Consider the following 22,853-nt stretch of genomic DNA (forward strand, 5'->3'; position numbering starts at 1 on the left):
AAGGAGGGGGAGGCCAGAGGAAAGAGCGGAAAGAGAGAAAGAGAGAGAGCGAGCAAGAGAATCTGAGTAGATCGCATCTGCGTCCCAGAACAATGTGGCATTCACGGTCACCGGGCCACAGTCTTCACAGAGATGCGTCTCCTAAAGTAAACAAAAATGTCACAAGCAATGTGATTAGATTGAGCAGTTATGTTTGTTTACCACAAGTTTTAGACGGATAGTCTTGTAAATCAGCATTGAATTGTTGCCTTGATCGTATCGGAGCACGTACCTGTGGGCACATTTGATATGTTGCACTTGATAGGGAGACGAGAAAAGAACTAAACAGACAAACGTCTGTCTGTTTATCACTTAAAGCCCCTGAAAATGGTGGCCCCGATGCCGTGAGGATCAGATGTTAGAAACTGGACGTTCTTGTAATCTGGTGTCATTTGATACTTCAGTTTCATAATTTGCACAAAATCCCACATTGTCAAACAATGGAATTCAGGAGACGGAGATGTTTCCATGTGTTCATGATGCTTAAGCAGACTATTTATTTATACAGATCAGTGAAAAAGTTATATTCGACCTATATCGAGATGGACAAATCACTAGCTTCGGCCACCGATCCTAAGCAGATTTAGCGTCTGGGCCATTAGTTGTTTAATTTGTAGGTTCATCAACAAGATATCGAAAAAATTCTACTTATGGACCAGAAAAAATTTGGGATGTAGTTATGAACTGAATATGAATATGGCTTCACCTCAGTGTTTATAAGTAATTATAGCGTGAGCTCCTTGTTCTGAATCCCACCTCTTGTTGCACCACACACATGACTAATAATTGGAAGTTCAAATACTAGCTTGAAATTAATACACCATAGATTATTATATAACATTATTTACCACGTTTTATCCATGTCAGTGAGTGAGATAAATCTCATCAAGAATAAAAGTAATAGAATACATTTTTTTAAATTTATATATTACATTTTATTAGTCTAGCAGACAAGTAAAAACTCTAATGTTCTGGGTTAGTTGCCTGAAAATCTTATTCGCTAGGCTAAAATAAGTGGTTGTTAAGGCATGTAGGGCTATTTAGCTAGTTACGTGCATTAATATAGAATTGGATGAAGAAACTTGGTTGCGTAGTGAAAATAAAGGCTTGTACTGTTAAGCACCGTTTCCAAGGTTTTGATTAAATCATTTTATTTTTTGTTGCTGCTACATGAACACTGATGCACATCATTTCAGATGACTAACATTTTCCATTCGCTTGCGGAAGTGCGGTCTGCTCGCAGCTTCCGTAGAGGCTCACGGAAAAGGTCAGCTTACGCAATGCCTCAGGACTCGAGCATCTTCAAGCAAGACAAATTAGACTCTGACTCCATCCACTCGCTATTCCTGCTAGCGTGAGTTTGTGTGTGCAGTGTGTATCCAAATCCCAACTGAGTCACATTTTGGCCAAACATGCCAGAAGCATGTTTAAAAGTCCCATATGGAATTTGAGCAATTTGTTCACACAGCAATAAACTGAGCATCATTTCGAGGCGAAGTTTGTAAGGCAAGAGAGGTTTAGGAATGTTTGTTTCTTCGGAATTTTAATCAAGCTAAGCTTGCCTGTGTTGTGACATCTCACACGGTGTGTAGTTAATCATTTAAATCCCAGTTTCTTTCCAGAAGATGAGGCTTGACGTGTAGTAATTAATTTCCTTCAAACAGAAAGGGCAGAGGTGAGAAATAGAAATTTTCAGCGTGGTTCGAAGGCGCCAGTTGTTTTGTTTACACTGATCTCGACCACCCTTGAAGCAAATATTTTAAGGACGTACAAATCACAGGCTTAGCAGAGCACTCAATCAAATAAATAAACATTCAGTCATGTAAAGCACACTTTAATGCGACGGAGAAAAGGGAAAAAAAAAAGGATGGCGAAGAATAGAAATGAATAAATAAATAGAGTATAAAAGTAAAAGCTTGACAGAGAGCAAGACATTTGTTCGCCCAACCTCTCGCTTTCCCTCCCTCTTCCTCTACCCTCTTTCTCTCTCCTCGACTGTTTATCACCAGTGAAAAGCCGGGGGGAAGTTCATTTAAGGGTGTTTAAGAAACATAGTGTCACAGTTGGCAGCCCTCATTTATCTCCAGAGCTTTACTTTAAGGTTTTAGGTTTGTCAAAACAACGTGATCTAGAAAGCCGACTGTTAAGGTTTGTGCTTAACATTTTTCATTTTTCACTTGTCTGTTGCAGTAGTGACTTGTCCCAGTCTTCTAATGTTATACACGGGAGAACCTTACACATTAGTAATGATTAAAGGAGAGATTTGTCACCTTTAAGTTCACTGCGTCACTAGTAATGAATTAAAAAATTCCAACGAAAACGTGGCCTAGGAATAACATTGTGTTAACTACCGGTTTGAAAAATGGCCCTATTTTTTTTTTAAAGAAAGAGTGTGTTAATAGCAGTAATGTGTTACTCTCACCAGTCTCGCAACACTAAGCATTAAGGAATTCACCGCTATATAATGTAAATGAGCGAGTGAAAGTAGAGCGTGTCAGGATCCCCCACGGTGACTGGAAAGTTGAGAGAAAACTGTGAAAGTCAGTTCCGCCGAAGAAGGCAATAGGAAGAACTGCTGTTAAGTGGAGCCAATAAAGCAGTTATAGAGAAGCCAAATGCTGTTTACATAAGAGCTATGTTTGTGGCACCTACTCTCATTAGCAACAGACTGCAAGGGACATTCTTCAGTAATGAAGCGGAAAAAACATTAACAGATCGAAATCTCAACTCGTTACACTGAGGTATAAACGTTTCCCGTGCAGCACTGTGAAACACCAAACCGCTGCAGATGAACCAGATAAAACTATGAAGATTATGAGTTTGGGAAGTCATTTGGAATAAATGTAATTATAGGCCATGTGGGGTGTGGGCTTCAAGCGACCATTACAAGGGAGTCTGAATGGAAGAAATAGGAGGAGAGACATATGGTGGCTCTTTTGATGGTCAACGGAGGTCCGTCAGGTCTCTTGAGCGGATGAAGGCTTCCTCGACTGGTCTTGTTGCTTTGTGAAGGCATGATGCTGGTACAGGATCATGTTGCTCTGTGAGGGAGGTTCTCTCTCAGAAGAAAGACAAACCACTCTACAGAATATTTGGCAATATATGGGTTTTTTTTTTTAACCATTTCGGAAACTGTGATGCAGATGCTGTTTTTCGTTTTTTAAAAAAAATAACACAAATTGTGTTAATTAAAAATATAAGCAAAGAATGAACAAAAAAAGCTATTACAAATAACTAAAAATCTCTGCTGAGGATCATACAGCAATTTCTCCGCTCCAATTCACAAACTTTTCTCTCCCTCTCTCATATGCCCTCCCTTCTTTTCCACCATACAGGAATTGCTGTTAAGCCCTGACGCGTCAATGGCTCATTGTTGTGGGCTGGTGGTCTGTGTTTGGCCAGTCCTCTGCAGAAGAGGTCACAGGTCAGAGCAGACAACCAGAGAGTGGGCCAGGTTAGGTCACATGCTTGACCCTTCACCAGAGGTCTTACAATAACATGTCAGATCTCCCCTGGCGTACGCCTGTGTGTCCTGGCTTTCGATACATATCGACGTTTTCCTTCCGCCATTCTCTCGCTCTTTCACGTCCCCCTCCCACCCCTGCTTTCCCAGCTGTTCTTTTGGGTGAGATACAAATGAGATGTTGAAAAGGCATCGTCCAACTGGAGACAGCTTTTCTTGTTTTCTTTGGGATTTGGCATGTCAGTTTGTGTCAGGGCCTGCTCGCTTCCAGCAGCTGTGTATATGTCACGTGTTGGTGGGGTTCTCAGCAGCAAGAGAGAGAATGCCACGCCAGCCTCAAACAAAACAAGGCACGCACATGATTGATGGCCTTTTACCTCTTATGCCTCTTACGCTTGCTTCCCCCTTAATGCACTCCCTGTTGACACAAAAGTTTTTTTCTGTTGTGTATTGTTTTTTTTTGGGGAAGAAGAAAAATCTTTCCACGTCATCTCAGCAGTTAACAGATCAGCGTTTACGAAATGTTGAACGTTAGACAGGAGAGTTATCAGTCAGAGCCTTTTTTTTTCCCCTACAAACTCTTACTAAAGGGGATTTTTGGATCGGATAGGCTTCGGACTCTCAACCAGACAGTGTCCAGGCCTCTGATGTAATATATATTCAGCAAGTGTTGTACTCTCTCCCACAATCCCAAGGGGTTTGACACCTTTTCAACTTATCATCATGCAATCATGTCGGTCCATTATATGAGGATTTCACTTCTGGTTGAATGTAATTGAGACTCAAACACAGCTGTGAGTTGCCGTTATGAGCTACGGTTCAAGTAAATGTCACACAATCGAAAAGTGTTCTCTGCACTCGCAATCTGTACAGTAGTTTCAGATGTTCAGACATTACCAATTTGTCTTAATAACTTGCGTAGCAAGCGCTGTACAGTTCTGACAATGGAAGTCAACTCAATATATCAAAAACATGATTGTCCGGGTTGTTCTGGATTAACGTGGTCAGTAAAGAGTTAATTAAGAAAGTAATTACAGCAGTATACCTAGACTAGCCTCTATATAAGCCTGAGGGTCAAAGGTATGTTAAGCTAAGCACAGGTGCTTGGTACCTCTTTGCGCTTTGTTATTCTCTTTATAACTTCTTTAAAGCCGAGCTTCTCAAAGCCGGATGCTGGCAGCTAGGGTTCCTTGAAGCAAAGGAGCACCTGTGATTTATCTATTTTTTTTTGTGTGTGTTTGTGTTAAAGTGGTGCTAATCACAACCTTGTGTTATCAAAGGTATTATGTTTGTTATGAACTTCAATTGAATTAAATTGAGTTCAAATGAACTGTTTAATCTGAATCTCAACAACTCGAAAACAAATCCGTTTATAAAGAAAAGCTTAACTCTGATAACGGTTAAAAAATAATCTTTGCCTCTAGTAATACAGCCAAGATTTCACTCTACACGTATTTAAAAAAATGTATATGCAGAATGGAAATATACTTATCAGATACTTTTAATCAGTATAAACGAATGAATTATTTTATCACTGCAAGTCTGATATAAAATTAGTCAGGACGCTGTTGGCTTTCAGTGTGAGACGGTTTTTTTTTTTTGTTTGTTTTTTTTTTACCTCCGTTCACATAACTTTACACCGAATTTTAGTGGTTGAAGATAAGACCTTTACATTTTACATACTTTTGAACAAGCACTCAGAGAGCAAAAACGGGTTTAATATTACTATTTACGTTAAAGATATAAACATAAACATGACAAAGAAATAGAAATTCACACCCCCAAAACAGGCACAATTTCTTTGGCATCTGAGCTCTTAAAAGGAAAATCATTAAATCTTTTAACAAATTATTCAAGATTTTTAAACCCACAGTAAAATATTCTGCAGGCTTGTGCTTCGCCTCTTTTGAGATATTTCAGCTTTTTGTCGGAGCCTCATTCACTTATTTAGCAGGAATGCCTGCTTTTTGGAAACCATAGGTATTCACCCCAAAGTGTTAGATGCAGAGCTCGTGCTATGTCCTCTCGGCTATTTGCGCAATGTTTTTAGGCCTATCGGGAACGTAACCTACTGGCCCGGTAATACCGTGTTGTCTTTTTGTTCTATAAACACCATGATGTATTCATCCATTCCAAGCATATCCTTTTCAAGGCCATACATTCTCATTCTGTACATCCTTAGAGTACGTGCATACATGCAATGCTGATTAGCTTTAATCATCCGAAGGAGATTTCCACAGCACCGCAAAACAGAGGATACTACTTTTCGCACACCAGGTGTTTTTCTTGCATTCTTGCATGTATACATGTGTTAACATTATGCCAAGCCACCTGTGTGTAATTGTTTTAATGGTGTCTTTTGCTGTAATCCTTTTCTGTTTGTGTAATAGTTCTGAATCAGGTTTGTTTGTTTGTTTGTTTGTTTGTTTGTTTATTTATTTATTTAGCTCAGTAATTATGTGGCACAGCGAACCTCCACTGTCAGTGGCTTCTCAGTTTTTCATCTGTCGTCCCATTGAAAAGCATAGCCAGCTGTTGAGGTCAGAGCCCAGCAGTTGGAATGTGTAAAGTGTGTGAGAGTTGTGGGAGTGGCTCGGGCCCCTGGGAATCCAACGCGATGGCAAGCATGAGTGTGAGAGCCGCATAGTTCTGGAACTGGATCAGCTTTACCAGTCCACAAACGCGGAGCTTATACTTTGGCCATGGGAAACACACACCACACAAATGGCATCCGCAGAAATTGTGTAGTCTTCTCTCTCTCTCTCTCTCTCTCTCTCTCTCTCTCTCTGTCTCTCTCTCTCTCTCTCTCTCCCTCTGTTCCCGGGAAAGAAAGTTCTGGAATGAATGCGCTTGCACCTGTGGGAGCCCTCATCTGCTGCTGGCTTCAGTATGCCTCTCATCCCCGTGAAAGGTCTGGCCTGAGATGAGATGAACTCTCTGCTAACACGTGTCTGTGTCAATTATGCAACCTCAAATTCATTGTGCACTAAAGCACAACTGTATTGACTGTATTGACACAACTTTTTCTCCCTCGCAGATTCCATGAGAGTAAATTTGCCTGGAAAAAAAACAACAACAACCAATTTGCTCAAATTAGGACATTTAACCTCACAAAATTAGTCAACATAAAAACCCATATGAGTCAGTAGAAAACATATATTCCCATATAAAATGTTTCTCACAGATGCAAAGATATTAGATAGGTAGATGGTATATTCTATCATTATATTCTCTGAAAAGTCTATTAGACTTGCTTGATGTTTCCTGTTTATTTAAATATCCATAATAGACCATTATGCTGTTATCAGTTTCACACTTTTTTATTGTAATCATAGTCTGAATTATGGCTCAGTTCCATTTTCTTCCTAGGCCACTTCTGAAATATAATGGTTTAGCCATTTCCTAGCTCAATGGCTCTCTCATGATCATCACACTTTGAGCGGAAAAGGAGACAAGAAACGACGAAGAGTGAAGAAAGGGTGGAAGAGTGACGCTTGGAGTGACCGCTGCAGAAAGGGAAATATCAGTAAAGGCAGACGGCAGATCTGCACTGCGCAAAGGGGCAACATTTCAGCATGTACTGACAGGTACAAGTGCTATGACGACTGATTCATTAGAGACAATCTTCCAGGATTGCCGGCCACGTGAGTGGCGCGACTTTCAATGGACACTTTGTAGGGCCTGGCCTCGACTCTCGGGTCAGGGTATTCTTCTCCCGTGGCGCCACAATGAATATGAGGTGAAACCGGGGGATGGGAGCCTGGCAGAGCTCTGATGGAAGTGCTACATGTGTAATTTTATCCAGGTACCTCACGTATCCAGGGCCCCTTCACGAAAACCTAGGGCTGTAAATGCCTACCTCAAAAGCCTTATTGCATCATCGTACCATTTCCTTAGTGTTTAATTTCAAAATAACACAAGACCTCTGAATATTTTATAGTGTGCATTAAGAACCTATATGCAAGTCTGCACCTGGCACACAGCCCAAGTGTCAAAAACATCATTGCTCTATCCACAGCTGCCAATTTCTGATTTCAAGCGCTTAGGCTGGAATGTTCTCCGGCCCTCCCCATGACCAAGCTAATAGCTTTCCTTACAACATCGTGTCTGTATGACCAAATGTCCCAGTCCACATTATACCTCAGTATTAGATGTCAGTTTGTTTCCACTGGCCAGCGCAGCACAGCGTGTCTTTAGCCTCCGGCAGCCGCCTGCAGAACGTGTGGACGAAACCTTTTCTGACAGAGACCTGCAGGAGCAAATTGAGTTAGTCATGGCTGAGGCACGGCGTGGAATGTGGGAGGCTGAAAGAGCAAAGGAGTAAAGGAGAAGGATAAAGAAAGAAGAAAGATTTCAGCAGAGGGCATGAATGGTAGCCGAAGGTTCTGTGCGCAGCAGCAAACGGCTTTCTCTAGTCTAGCCTGAGGTAGCACTGAAAGCTAAGGCTAATTGTATTGGATTAAGTTGTCAGGTCACGACTAGCTGCCTATTGTTAAGAGTGAATGTGTTTTTAATAGTTGCCCCAAAGTCTTCAGGGCCTGCAGTGCAACAGCTTTAGCTCCAACTGTTTCCCAAGATTAAAATGAGGTAACTTTTTTTTTTTTTTTTTTGACAGTAAGAGACCTCGTGACCTGAAAAAATATTCCCAGACCCCCTCGGGAGTAGTTTAGTATACACACCAACTATTTTGAACAATTAGGCTTGTTATTTAAATTAGCGGTTATTTAGGATGAGAGTGCTTTTTGTTTTCCCTTGAAGTTTTCATCCATATTTATTTAAAATGTCATTGCATTCCGTATTGACGTTATTTAGAGCGGGTCATAAGTTCCACCACTGTAACGAAATTAGAAAATCACAAACGCCCCTGGCTATGCTTCACATACCCTGCTTCAAGAACCATGGAAATCAGAGAAGGTGGGAAAGAAATATTGAGAAATTGTACGGATGAAAGTGTAGATGATGTATCCGATAAAAGTGAAAGGCAAAGTTAAAAAAAAAAAAAAAAGTTGCTATTTTTATTTTTTTTAAAATGTATTAAAAAGTATTTTGTAAAAATAAAAGTAGTTTTTTGTATTATCTTTCAAAAAAAAAAAGTCATAAGCAGCTCCCCCATTTTGCCTGAAAACAACATTCAGTTTCTGCTGAACATGACTCCTCCTGCTTTGCTAATAAATTAATCATAAGGTAAATATTATATGAAGAATTTGACATGCCTAGGCAATTTACATTAGCTACTGGAATTAATGCTAACTTAGATTTAAAATATATATATATAGTTAAGCAAAACATACGTCAGTTTTGGATGGCTTCTCCATCTTTAGATAGCTATATTAGGAATTAGTGTTACAATAATGAGCTCAGAAACTACACTGACCTACTAGTCCCTCAAGAGCTCTTAGTTGCTATTACAGCAAAGACATTAGCAACATTTACATTTTTTCCTGTCCGGTGTCACCCCAATAAGGATGAGGTTCCCTTCTGAGCCTGGTTCCTCTCAAGGTTTCTTCCTCATATCTTCTCAGGAGGTTTTCCTTGCCATCGTCGTCTCAGGCTTGCTCATTACGGACAAAAATTAATTTTTTCTCTCTGTTTCTATACTTCTGTAAAGCTGCTTTGAGACAATGGCCATTGTTAAAAGCACTATACAAATAAACTGAATTGAATTGAATTGAAAAAAAAAGAACAGGAACAAGAACAGGTCTTTTAAGTAATTTAGGGTTATATAAGAATGTAATAAGTAATTTTCCTGGAAATGTATATAAGTATTCAATTTCAATAATGCTGAAGGAAATAGAATTACATAATACTTAAGCATAGTCATAGAGTAGAATTACTCTAGTCCTGGAAATAAGAAGGAACTTTTAATGAACAAATTTTGAGATTTTATCGGAATATGTAATTATTATTTGGAACAAAATATTATTTAATTGTTAGGTGGTGTTCTTCTTTTAGAAAGTTTTTGTCCTCCAGTATCCCATAGCAGAGGATTAGCTGCATATTTTAACTGAAATTTGATCAGCCTCCTAAATTCCTTGTTGTGCTAATTCTTCTTTCTGATGACAAAATTGGAGGCCTACAAAGATGCATGCAAATGCTTACAAGTTGGAGTTGGAGTGGCAAAGGCAACCGGTGTAGGGATGTCTCGATACAACCTTTATCATTACCATAATGGCTTCCTTATTTGTCGAAATACAGAATGTTTTCTTTTGTAAAAGTCTATCTTGTACCTCCTCGGGAAAGTTTGCCAAAAAACAAACTGTTGTTTATCTCAAGGTTGTTACTTAGGTACAGATAAAGCAGTGGTGTATAAGCAGCTGAGGCCTTCCACTTAACCTGTGTTTAATTTCTGCAGGACAAACGCAGTGTGCCGAGTAATCAAATATTGACAGCTGATTACATGAGAGAGCTATTGCAGGTGCTGGCCACCTATGAGGGCGAGAGGTAGTGGCCTGAGTGCAGGATAAGGCCATGGAGGAGTGTGAGCAGCCAAACACACGTCACTTTTTATCAGCACACAGGAGGCAGCTGCAGTTAAACATTAGCTATGGAGATATGCCCTGTATTCAGCATGGCAGACTGTTTGTTCATCTTAGTTTAGTTTTCATTACACATTTCATCAGCGAGTTTCTCTGTCTTTCTTTCTCTCACACTCTCTCTCTCGCTCACCGACATGAAATTTGACCGCACTAGCACATGGCATCTACTCTTAGCTTTTCTTTTTCCATTTGCACATGGCATCTACTTAAAGACTTTTTCTGGCTCCTTGGAACTCTTGTCATCACTGCCGTTTTTCTGCCATTTAACCTAATCCTCACCTTGACCTCTGTCCTAACCCCGAGCCATAATTTAAACCAAAGGCACGTCTTTTGCAACTATATGCCACATGAGCCATGCTATTTGTTGTCTTCCTGATTCCAGACAGAGTTGTCGGTAACAATACGGTAAAAGTTCATGAGCAGAATTGTAAAAAAGGGTTTAGAGCATCGATGCCGAAGATGAGTGTGCAGTCTGCGGTGCAGTTGGTAGACCATTTATAGCCCTCTGTTTTTCCCACTATGTTTTACACTAGAGATGGTGTGTGTGTGGGGAACCAAATATCTCCAAAGGATTGAAATATTTATTATTAATATTATTATAATTAGATTTTTATAATATTTATTTATTATTTTACTGTTTTACAAAAGCGGTAGCTTTTTCGGCCCTCAGAAGGATAGGAAGACAAACGTGTGTGTATGTGTGTGTGTGTGTCTTAGATACTCATGTCCCACATTCCGTGCCTGTGTGAGCTGTTTGTCTGAGCGGCTGAGTGGAATTAGCCTCCGGACTGCCAAAGGGCTCACATACACGCGTGTTTCACTGACTTAGTATATTTGCATGATATAAAGCCGTTTCCTTTGCAGTTTGCACATACTGCCTGGACAAAGTTCCTTTGTCCATTTTCTTTCTCACTTGACAAACCAGAGATAGATCTTAAACGATTGTACACACAAATCGTCTGGGCTAAAACGAACCTCAGAACCTCTCCTATCCCGAGTTAAAATCTTCATCTCTTACACCACTATCATGTAGTCCACTCAAGGTGAACGTTGCTCCTGGTCTAGATCATTTTTTATCTCTCTTTTGTGAAACATAAAACCCCTGCAGCAGCCATGAGTAAACCAAGGTGTGTATTTTAACACTTTTTTTTTTTTTTTTTTTGCAAGTATGCAACAAGAAGCTCGTCTTCTCAGCGATTTTCCAGCACCGACAGTTGAATTGGGAATACTCTATATTTTTTTAGGCTCTCTTTTTAATTCCAATACATCTGGATAATTGTCATCCAGGCCCAAGTTTTCATCCATTGAGTTCCCATAAAAATCTTTATAACCTCTGTGAGTATGTTGTCCATTAAAATCTCCTCCAGGTTTTTGGCTTGTCAGCTAAAAAAAAAAACACAATGCCTTTGAAACTATTTTTCATTGCTTTTCAGCACTGTTTTCCAGACTTTATTGCAATGTTTCTCTATTTTCTCTCTCTCTCTTTCCTTTTTTTTTTTTTTTTTTTTTTTTAAAATTCACACTCATACCGAAAAAGACAGGTGCAGTCCAGGGTTAATTTGGAAGGACAGACGATCCTTTGTTTCCAGTGAACCTGTGGTTATTATACAAGGTAGTACAAAAGTTTACGTCTTTGAGCATAAAGGAAATCTGGACTAAGTCAGGTTGGTAGCTTTAACGATGTTAGGACTAGTCTTTCATTTTCTTGACATGTCCTATTACTCTAACGCATAGCAGAACTTTTTTTTTTCCCTCCCTCAGCAGGATGTTTTCATTTCAAAGCTTATATAGGAATGATTTTTGATCTGTTCCATTATATCAGCAGAGACCATTTTGAATCTTTTATCTTGTGTCAAATTAATGCAGTATTGTTCACTGTATCGGGGAATATATATATGTATGTTAAATTATATAGTGTATGTCTGTGCTTAAAAAAAAATCGACATTCGTAATAACTGGAATCTATCACAGAAATTATTCTGTACCTTTCACTGAGTTATATTAAGTAAAAAAAATCTTTCGAACAAATCTGTGACAAAAACCTAGATGTTTCATATTAACTCTGCTCACGCTATGTGACGCAAACGTTTTTAAAGGTAAGCACACGTACACGTTTAGAAAATCAGTGCTGAGTAAAGGAGTAAAGCAAAGCCACTATCTGCATCTGTATGAGTATTCCTTGAACCCTGAAAAATATCCGAATCTGTATTTGGATTTTAATTCGAAATGGGTGTGGCCTAAACCACACTTGTTGATATTTGTTCTTTCCAAATAACGTATTCATACTTGGATACGTCTCTAGTGCTGATAGGGCAGGTTGGCATCAGTGTTAACTTAGAAAGAACAACAAATAAAAGTCACAGTACATTGTTATTTATTGTCTTAGAGATGTGTATTTGTCAGCATGTCAGGTGATCTGTAACTAGGATAATCAGGTTGAGTAAAGTGGCCTAGTTTCCTTTTCCTGCTGTTGATTAGGATGATGCAATCATGAGTGTGTGTCTCTTCATGAAATCAAGATCTATGACTTAACACCCTCCTTCAGGCATGTATGAGGTATTGCTTGCCTTTGCATGTCTACAGGGAAATTTGGATTACTACTGACCCTCTTGGTAGGCGCTAAATTAGTGATGATTAAATTGAAGAAATTTGTAATGGAATACGTGAGATCCAGAGCCAGATGTTAAAAACTAAATCATCTTCTTCATGTGTTAACACAATAGCATCTGGCTCAGTCGCCACTCTTAAAGTTTTAAGAATGATAATGAATACCATAGAAATGTTTTAGGAGAATGGGTAGGGTAACTCTGTGTTCTCAATATATGTACATTCCCCTGCCACTCCGAAAGGCAAAAAAGCAACTGGAACTTTAAAAGCTTTGCGGAATTTGCTGACTGGCCAGCGTGGCAACTTGATCCTCTCAGCGCCCAACACCCTACTGGCTTCTGGTCCCAAGATTCCCAGAACAGTGTGTGTGTATGTGTGTGTGTGCCTCTGAGGAGTAGTGGCAGAGAGAGCCACGAGCCAAACCACACTTTTCCCACCACTCAACCACCTTAAAAAAACCCAAAAAACTTTGTACCATGCTTGCTGTTCTTAAGCTGCATGCCTTTTTAAGCTCATATGGTCATACTTTTATGTCAATTTTCCAGTAATGGAGGCGTGGCCCCTGTACTTGTTAATCTCAGTAATGGAGGTGTGGCCTATGATGGTTGGTGTCAGTAATGGAGTTGTAGCCTATGATGATTGGTTTGAGTAGAGGAGGTGTTGCCTATGATGGTTAGTGTCAGTAGTGAAGGTGTGGCCTGTGATGGTTGGTGTCAGTAATGGAGGTGTGACCTATGATGGTTAGTGTCAGTAGTGGAGGTGTAGCCTATAATGGTTGGTGTCAGTAATGGAGGTGTGGCCTGTGATGGTTAGTATGAGTAAAGGAGGTGTGGCCTGTGATAGTTGTCAGTAATGGAGGTGTGGCCTATGATGGTTAGTGTGAGTAATGGCGGTGTGGCCTATGATGGTTGGTATCGGTAAAAGAGGTGTGCCCTATGATGGTTGGTGTCAGTAAAAGAGGTGTGGCCTATGATGGTTAGTGTCAGTAATGTAGGCATGACCTCAGTGCTTGTTTGACTGAATTAAGGAGATGTCATTCAACTAACTCTGAATCATATCTTCTGTATTTTTCTCACATCAGATCATCAATCACATATAGTCGTGGTTGGAGGGAGATTACATGCCTGTTTAGATTTCATAAGCTAATTGCCATTAAGCCCATTAATACAATGGAAGGTGTCTGAAGAAGAGAGGCTAGTGTAAACATATCCAGCCATGGGCCTCAGGGTAGTGTTAACTGTCATGCTTAGCAATTGGTAGCAATTGACCTATTGACAGCTGGGGAAATGGGTGCTCTTTACCTGTCTGGGTGAATTGAGTGTGGCGTGTGTAAATGGGTTATTGTTATCATTCTGACTTGTCACCCAAGGCAACGACAGCAAAACAGGCAATACAGGGCAGAGAGAATGAGAGTAAGTGTATAGGGGCCGCTCTGATGGAGCTGGAGACCGAGCACACACCTTCCTTGATATGTTGTTGACCCACATTTTACAAGTTAACACTGACCAGAAATATGACTAATAAAATATCATCTGCACTGATGCTCCATAGAATTCATTTTGGAAACAATTCTGAACACACTATAATAGTGTGGCCAGGAAATACAGACTCAACAGAGAAAACCACAAAATACCATTTGAACCTTATGAGTTTATTTTTGTATTTTCCTGACATGGATCATTTTCGGGGGTTTTTTATAAGCATTCTACTAGTGCATTTTTTTAATGTCAGATTAATAGATGTCTTAACCCATCTATAAATGATAGCTGGTCCCACTCATTATAATGACCAGTTTTGTTCTCTAGTGCATTGTATTTATTTGTAATGGAGTATGTATGAAAGGCTCTATCAGTCTTCCAAAGAGAGGAGTCTAAACGCTCTGTGCTCTCCATGGTGGTCTGTTTGGGATTCGCCATGTAGTTGTTGGCCCACAGAACCTTATGATGGCAACACAAACTATCACAAAACCCTCTCATTCCAGCACTTCCCGGAGGGAGACCCTTACTCAATCTTTCATAGTTTCATACTACTCGATTTTGGCTTCTTACCATGTTTGGCCCACTCTGGTAAGCCATTTGGAATAGTTGAAGCTTGTGGAACAGGGTGTTTAAGACATAGTTAGATCCTCAAACTCCCCATGGCCTGAAGTGTATTTATGGGTTGCACAAATTCTCCAGACATTGCAATTGATGAGCGTTAAGGAAACAATCATAACAGGAAACATAAAGGTGATTTGTCCCTACTGACTCGCACATTTCAGCTTGGGTTTCATTTTATGCAAGGTTGCAGATGCGAGAGGGCTCATGTAATCCCAGCCCTATTGTCTCAGTCTGGGAAATCATAGCATTCATATCCAGATGGTTTGAAAGCATATCGTAAATCATAGATGGAATTCATTTACACTCCTGTTTGCATTTTGCCCGACCACATACCATCCCTACGAAAAAATAAAATAAGAACTAAACAAAAGCGACACTAATCCATTCTAATTGCTTCAGCATTAAGGGAAGACTTCAGGCATGTATCTTCTTCAGTGTTTGCGGTATTTCTTTTCCTTGTTATGTAAGATGAGGAAATATGTACTGTTCAACAGAAAAATGACTTTATTTGGTTCTGTATCGGAGCAATCTGAAGTGACTATTGCTAATAAATGTGCAAATAAGTGGCTATTAATATTGTTGTTCTTCCATTTTGGTGAATAATAAAGTTTGGATTGGCAACACAACAGCGATTTCGAGAAAAGCCAGAGGAAGTTGAGCCAGGGTGAAGGATCTCCTCCTTTGTCACAGGCCTCTTCCTTGAGGTAAAAAAAAAAAAAAAAAAAAAAACTGGCACTTTAAGGAAAGTTTAATCAAAGGTACTTTTGAGCTCCGGAGTGTCTCCGGTGATCATGATGCTGCCAACAAAAATATTTTGAATTAGATTTCTTTAAGAACAAATAGCTCTATCACTCTGGCTCGATGCTACATCCAGACTTTTAAGGACAAACTTTCATTAGAGCAGATATAGAAAGTCCTGGCAAGGATCTTTCAGTTTAGTTCCTTTTGGAGAGTTAAAAGGGTGAAATGCTACTTATGTTGGCCTCTTTGCTGAATCCTGGCCTTTCCTTTTTTCTGTCATTAGTGGACATTCCAGACATGCATGTTTGGCTACCTTAAGCCAGCAGGCCATAAAAGGCTAAAGGAGATATGGGAGGCTGCATCTTTAAGACAGATCCCCCAGCACAGAGGGCCAAATGGAAAGAGACGCCTGCTAATGTATTGTGCTGCAGGCTGTGGCGCAGTCAGCTGCAGCAGAAGGGAATGTGTTTAGGTTAAATGGACAAAACAGATTGCCTTTAAAGACTTAGCCCTTCGGTTCTTCCCCTCCCTGCTCAGCCTTAATTCCTTCTCCACACAAATACACACACACACACACAATGCAGCATTTGACTGCTATTGATATATAAACCTTATTTGTTTATCCCCCAATAGACTCATTGATTTGCTTGATTTACTCTGGCACCATAAAACTATTCACGCTGTCATGCACTCCTGATATTTCTGTCTCGCATTCCATTTGTGAGGGGAAAAGGGCCACGGGTAGCTCCAGACAGCTGTACACTGGTTTGTCCATTAATCGCCGCTGTGCTGGGACAAGGCAGAAGAAGAGAATTGAGAGCAGCTCGTGAAAGTGTGGGGCCTTTTGTTTTCATCGGCGCACCTCTGATCTGTGAAACGCGCCACGCCGTCAGCCCCTGGGCCCCAATACGGAGGAGAAGCCTTGGGTCTGACCCACAGGCCGTTCCCGAACAGAAGGCCGAGAGCAAAACGCTCGTAAATCTGCCTGAAGAGTGGGCGTACAGCCTTCCAGGGAGAATGAGAATTCAATCTGGGGGAACGGCGCACCAGGAAGGTTTACTTGAGGTTTGTGTCTGATGAGAAAGCCATTTGCCGAGTGAAAGAGAGGAGAGGAGAGGAGGGTTACCTCAGATTCCTGCCTGTGACTAATTTCTTTTTCACACTTCCTCCATTTGTCAAAATGTCATCTACCCACTTCCTCATATGAGAAACAGTAGTGTGATGTGGTCAGTTACGCTTATTAACTTTAGCGGTGCCTCACTCACCTTGCTGCGGGTCTGTTTTTTTTTTTATTTTTTTTTTTTTAAGTGTTGACAATAGACATGAATTGAAATGATTGTGGATGCTGGAATCAATAAATTATTGCTTTCCCAGCACAGTTTAAGATCTTCCCAGGATGTGGTAACAGAATTTTGGCAAGGGATTTTTTTTAAAATAGTAGTCAGCTTTTGTTCTATTTTATTTTATATCTGGGGAAACTATTAAGTGTCATTTAAAAAAATAGTTGTTATTTTGCATGTTTCTATTTAAACACAGCGTTTTTTCCATGGAATGTGTGTTTTACAGAACATTTTTCCAGTTTTCTTTTGTAATATTCTTCAATTAATTAGTTTAAAGGACTGAAAATATTTTTATTGAGATGTCATATAAATACCACTTATTAATCCCAGTTCTGTCGTAAAAAGTAATAAAAAAAAATCCTCCAAATCATGCCTTATGTGCAAATCCGTGCCTGTGCAAATCACTTTTCCTGTCAAACATTCAGATGTATCAGATAGAGTAAGGCATAAGCCTTGTGTAAACAACCGCCGAGGGTGACTCCCCCCACCTTAAGAGCAATGATTGTAGACAGTATTTACAGGTTTTGACCTTTATAGCCACGAAGGAGCCACCAGCTAAGGAGTGTGCAAACAGCGCTGCCTCCGTAGAGCGGCAAGCCAGGGAGACATGGCTGGCTGACAAGGGACTGTGGTTACAATTTCCCTGCAGACATAAACAGTGACACTATCAATTTCCTGCCTTGAGTCTCTTAACAGGGAGTAAGCAAGGCTGTGCGTGGGCCAGGGGAAACCTCTTTCACTGAGCCGAGCCAAGGCTACTTAAAACTAAGCCTAGCTCAACACTCGTAAGATCTGGTACGCCAGTTCGTGTATAAGGCTGGATGTAATGCATTTGAAGATGAAAACAGGCAGGGATTTTAAAGATGTAGTCCTGGATATTTATGTTAACCACATCACTGACTTTCTCATGTTGCATCAATCTGTCATCAGTACGTTAGGATTTAAAAGAAGGTACTGTTTCCAATAGAGCAACAAATTAGATGATGCCATGTGTCAGAGGCAGTAAAGCTAGATACAGCTCTATCACATCTAAGAGTTGTTAAGAAGGACACGAACTGGGCCTCTCTCTGTGTAGTGATGTACAAATACCTTTTTATTTCAGACTGAGTATGAGTACATGTCAGCTCTGTTTATGCTTCCTCTGTTTAACTACCGGCCATGAAAAGCACAAGTTAACGTACCCTATACTTAGGCTTACTTTCTATTATGTTACGTTATTGGTTGTTGGTGTCGGACCATTTTTATGAGTAAATGTGCATAGCATAAGACTAATATCTGATACTGATATCTTTAGAAATGCCCCAACAGACTCAGATGTCAGTTCTTATAAAAACTAGACATTTTGCGAAATTCAAATGATGATCAATTACAATCTGTTCGAAATCTATTCTCAGGTCCTCCCCGTGTTTCAGAGAAGGTGGTGCACCGGCAGACGGTGCGGATCGGACGCACCATGAAGCTCCAGTGTCCCGTTGAGGGTGACCCACCTCCCCTCATCATGTGGAGCAAAGATGGCCGCAATATCCACAGCGGATGGCTACGCTTCAGGGTCACACATCAAGCACTGCGAATAAAAGAGGTGGAGGCTGAGGATGCTGGTACTTTCAACTGTAAAGCCACCAACGGCTTTGGCAGCGTCAACATCAACTACACCCTCATTGTGATTGGTGAGTCTTTTGATGGTGTGCATGTCTGTGTAAATCTAGTATGAAGGTATAAATCTGTAAAACTCTGACTATTTTGAATATTAAGGCAAAAATCAGTATTATTATTCAGCAGACTTGTAGAGCTTTAATTTCTCATTACAACCTCACTGTTCCAGCCAACCAGAACTAACTTAATCCAGTTAATACACACAATTATTATTAAAAGACTTGACCCTCCTCTCTGTCTATCATTACGGGCAGTTTGATGGTCGTCGCTCAGGTGTGACATCCACTGGATGATCTTTTCTGTTTTGGAAAGGCAGAGAGTGTTGCATGAGTAAACTGGCTGCTGGCCCAATTAATCGAGGCCTAATTTGGCCCGGCTCCCTGTAGAGAACCGTGGAAAGTCTTGTGATCCTATAAGCCTTCTCTCAGAACTCTTGAGTACATGAACCCTGATCCCTGTTGAGAGAGATCCGAAACTTGCCATTTTATTCAAAACACGGCCTCAGTGCTGAAACATGAACAGCTATTTTCAGCCTATTAAAATAATCACAAAAACAAAGAATACAGTCAGTACTATAGAACAGGACTATGGTTTTGTGGGTTTACAGTGATCTGTGCTATCTCCTGGAGTGAATAACTTCTAATTTGAGGGCGGAAAATGTCTATCGCAAGCAGCGCCAAGTCTAAATGGAGAGCCTCGCTGTGGGCCTCTATCAGGGTCAGTTTTCTATTAGCCATGCTGAGTTAATTATCTTTTTTATTTTGTTCTCAATTAAGCCTCATGTAATGTAAGACAAAAGGGGCTGAATTGTGGGTATTGAGCACATCCTCACTAGTGAATAGACTGCTTGTATTTCCCCATACAGTAGATCATTAGCAATCTTTTAGTATTATCTGTGGTAATATGTAACGCAGTGCAGCCCACTCAGAAAAACTTTCTGACTCACCTTCTAAAAGTCTTGCTTGTTCATCACATGAGAAAATACTTTTTGTATGCGCACACTACTTCCGGTAGGCATTTAAAATGTTTAATAGTTCCCCAAACCATCCATTATAACAGGAAGAATTTTTATATAGCTCAGACAGAAAAAGGGGGTAAGACCTATTAGCATAAAATTAAAGGTTGTGTGAAGGTAATAGAAGGCTCAGCTATCAGCTGAGAAAATTACAAGGAGTCCCTGCCTAAAACTCTTGTATAGAATGTGTTGCGAAGGTTGAGGCTTTTAATCCCCCCTCAGGAGCCCCTAATGGATCAGGTTTTTGGGGGCAGCTGCCACGATGACTTCAGCTGAGCAGCTGCACCCGCTGTGCCTGGGCGCCCAAGTTGCACCAGGACGGCTTTGATGCCTCATTATTGTCTCCGCCATGCTGGTTAGTCAGGGCCCTTGAACTCCGTCTTGTATCATAATGTCTTTGTTGAAGCATTTTGTGTGTGTGTGTGTGTGTGTGTGTGTGTGTGTGTGTGTGTGTGTGGATGAGAGGAAAGGATGGAGAAGGATGGGGCATCTCATTAATGGCACCAAATGTCCCATAACGATAGTAATATGTGACAGTTTTTAACCTTGTGGGGACATTTGTCTGGTTCCCATGAAGAAGATCGCTCCTTTACAACAAAGTGCAGCTTTTATTTAGGAAAGAACAAAAGAAAACACTTATTTTAAATTACTCTGGTTGAGGTAAAAAATTTGATTAAAAAAAAAAAAAAATCTTGCCTAATGTTAGAATATGCAATCACTGGCCACTTTAATAGGAACATCTGTGCACCTGCTTATTTGTGCAGCTTTTAAATCAGGCAGTCATGTGCAAACAGAACAATGCATAAAATCATGCAAATAAAGATCACCATCAGACTCTTCAGCTGCGGTACCCCATCCAACTAAAGCTTTGATATGTTGTACATTTTGTGCTTTCCTTCTAAACACAATTGTACATTGTGGCTGTTTGAGTAACTGTAGATTTCCTGTCAGCTCCGATCAGTCTGGCCATTCTCCTCTGAGCTCTCTCATCAATAAATTGTTACCATGCACAGAACTGACTCTCACTGAATGTTTCGTGCCATTCTGTTAGAGAGATAGTAGCGCATGAAAATCAGCAGTTTCTGAAACACCCTCACCAGTAATAATTGGTACGAACAACCACGCCATCTGAAATCATATTTTCACACCATATTTTCTGATATACATTATGAGCAGTTACAGGTGAAGTGAATAAGACTGATGATCTCCTCATCATGGCACCTGTTAGTGGGTGGGATATATTAGGTAGCAAGTGAACATTTTGTCCTCAAAGTTGATGTGTTAGAAGCAGGAAAAATGGGCGTAAGGATTTGAGTGAGTTTGACGAAGGGCCAAATTGTGATGGCTAGACGACTGGATCAGAGCATCTCCAAAACTGCAGCTCTTGTGGGGTGTTCAGGGTCAGTATCTGTCAAAAGTGGGCCAAGGAAGGAACAGTAGTAAACCCGCGACAGGGTCATGGGCAGCCAAGACTCACTGATGCACGTGGGGAGCGAAGGCTGGGCCATGTGATCCGATCCAACAGACGAGCTACTGTTGCTCAAATTGCTGAAGAAGTTAATGCTGGTTCTGATAGAAAGGTGTCAAAATACACAGTGCATGATGGGTCAGGGCTGTTTTGGCAGCAAAAGGGAGACCAACACAATATTAGGCAGGTGGTCATAATGTGATGCCTGGTTGGTGTATGATGTAAACATTTACTGTAGTTCTTGATTGTGTCCGTGTGATCATATGCATTGCTGCGCTGCCGCATGCACTGGCTGTTGGATAATCGCTTGAATGAGCAGGTGTACAATTCTCCCTATTAACAAGTGCATGTCAATACGCTTGACGGCCACTGAGTGTATATTCTAGCATAAAGTTTAAAAAATATTTGGAGACGACTTTTGAATTATTCAGGTGAACAAGTGTTTTTAATAAATATTTGTATCTTCAGTTACAGTCGGAAAAGTCTGTGAACCCTATGCATTAAGTCATTTTCATCTGAATCATAAACAATTATGAGAAACGTTCTAAATAGAAACCTGCCCTATGACAAAGAAAACAGATGTGATTTAACTTCTCTTCACAACACCATCCTGTTCTAGTTGATTTGTTGATTGCACCGAAAAGCATTACAGAATGATTTGGAAAGATTTGGGTGTCCATCACTTCACAAAGTCAGACAGTAAAAGCCTCAATCTAAGGCATTTATTTTTTTTCTCTTGTTGACATCTGTGTTGAATCTACAATAAGAAAGAAAAACATGCACCAAGAGTAATGTTCAGTGAGATATCAAGGTTGCACTATTAAATCTTTTTGATGCATGTAAAGTTTCAAGAGTAATGAAGTGAGTTTGATTTGCAGAAACCCTGACCTGGAGGACCTGGAATAACTGAGGCACTAATGAATTCCAAGCTGTCTCAGGAAAAAACAAATAGATCCGGGTTATCTAAAACTTGATGTAATGCAACATGACCACGAGCCAAACGAGGCAAATCAAATCAGTTGACTCCATCAGGAAAAAAAAAAATCTTCAGTATTTTAGTACTTGGCTGAAATAGACATCTTATTCAATTGCGTTTTGTTTTTTTTTGCATAGAAATTATAGGAATGCATCACATTGTCTCCTCACCAGTCACATGTTTAGCAAGACAATATAAAAAAAAAAGGTTTTACCCGGTAGAAAATGTTATAATTTGATCAGGTGTCATTTTATTTTTCATCCTATAGGCTGGATTTATAATTAGTATTTGGATAACATTTCAGGAGTCACTCCAGCTCATTCCACAGGCTCCACAAATGTTCTTACAAACTTATAATAATATTGTTCTAGAGTGACACATCCGCCTTGGCAGTTATGGAGGGTGTGCGTTTGGTTACAAGTAAGGCATTTAAAGTAAAGTGCTGCCACATTTTCAACTATTGAACCATATCTGAGCAATAAACCATGAATGTGGCAGTGGAAGTTGATCCGTGCCTTTTCTCCAGGTCTGTGGGTGGTCTCGGTAATTAGTTCAGACTGCACCTGAACCTCGAGCATTTCTTCTTTGATATTTTCACGCTCTCACTCACAAGAAGTACATCGACACCTTTTTTAAATTAGAACTCACTTGTCTCTCCCTGCTCTTACATTTCATTCCATTCAGATAAATATTTTCAGTTTTTCTTTTCATTACATTACACCACACAAAAGCTCCTCTGTTTTACGTCTGCACTGAAGTTAGGTACTCGGTGTTAGGCAATGACACTCGTTCATAACAGGAAGGATCTTCAAGGACCCCTGAAGTTCTCCAACCAACATTCCGTGCTCTCTTTTTTATTTGTTTTATTAGAAGTAAGTTTGTTTTAGTGTTCACCTCTTCCTCACCACTCTTCACA

The 22,853-nt window shown here is 40.2% G+C and overlaps 1 protein-coding gene across 1 annotated transcript in view; it reads left to right on the forward strand.

Annotated features, from left to right (window-relative positions):
* fgfrl1a (fibroblast growth factor receptor like 1a) overlaps positions 1-22,853 on the forward strand; it is a 41,974-nt gene that overhangs the window by 1,832 nt on the left and 17,289 nt on the right. Inside the window, exon 3 of the mRNA XM_058397687.1 lies at positions 18,220-18,492. Within this exon, the coding sequence (XP_058253670.1) occupies positions 18,220-18,492 (273 nt within the window). The remainder of the gene's footprint in view (positions 1-18,219; positions 18,493-22,853) is intronic.

This window comes from Hemibagrus wyckioides, linkage group LG08 (genome assembly GCF_019097595.1).
Source record: "Hemibagrus wyckioides isolate EC202008001 linkage group LG08, SWU_Hwy_1.0, whole genome shotgun sequence".
Taxonomy (NCBI): domain Eukaryota; kingdom Metazoa; phylum Chordata; class Actinopteri; order Siluriformes; family Bagridae; genus Hemibagrus; species Hemibagrus wyckioides.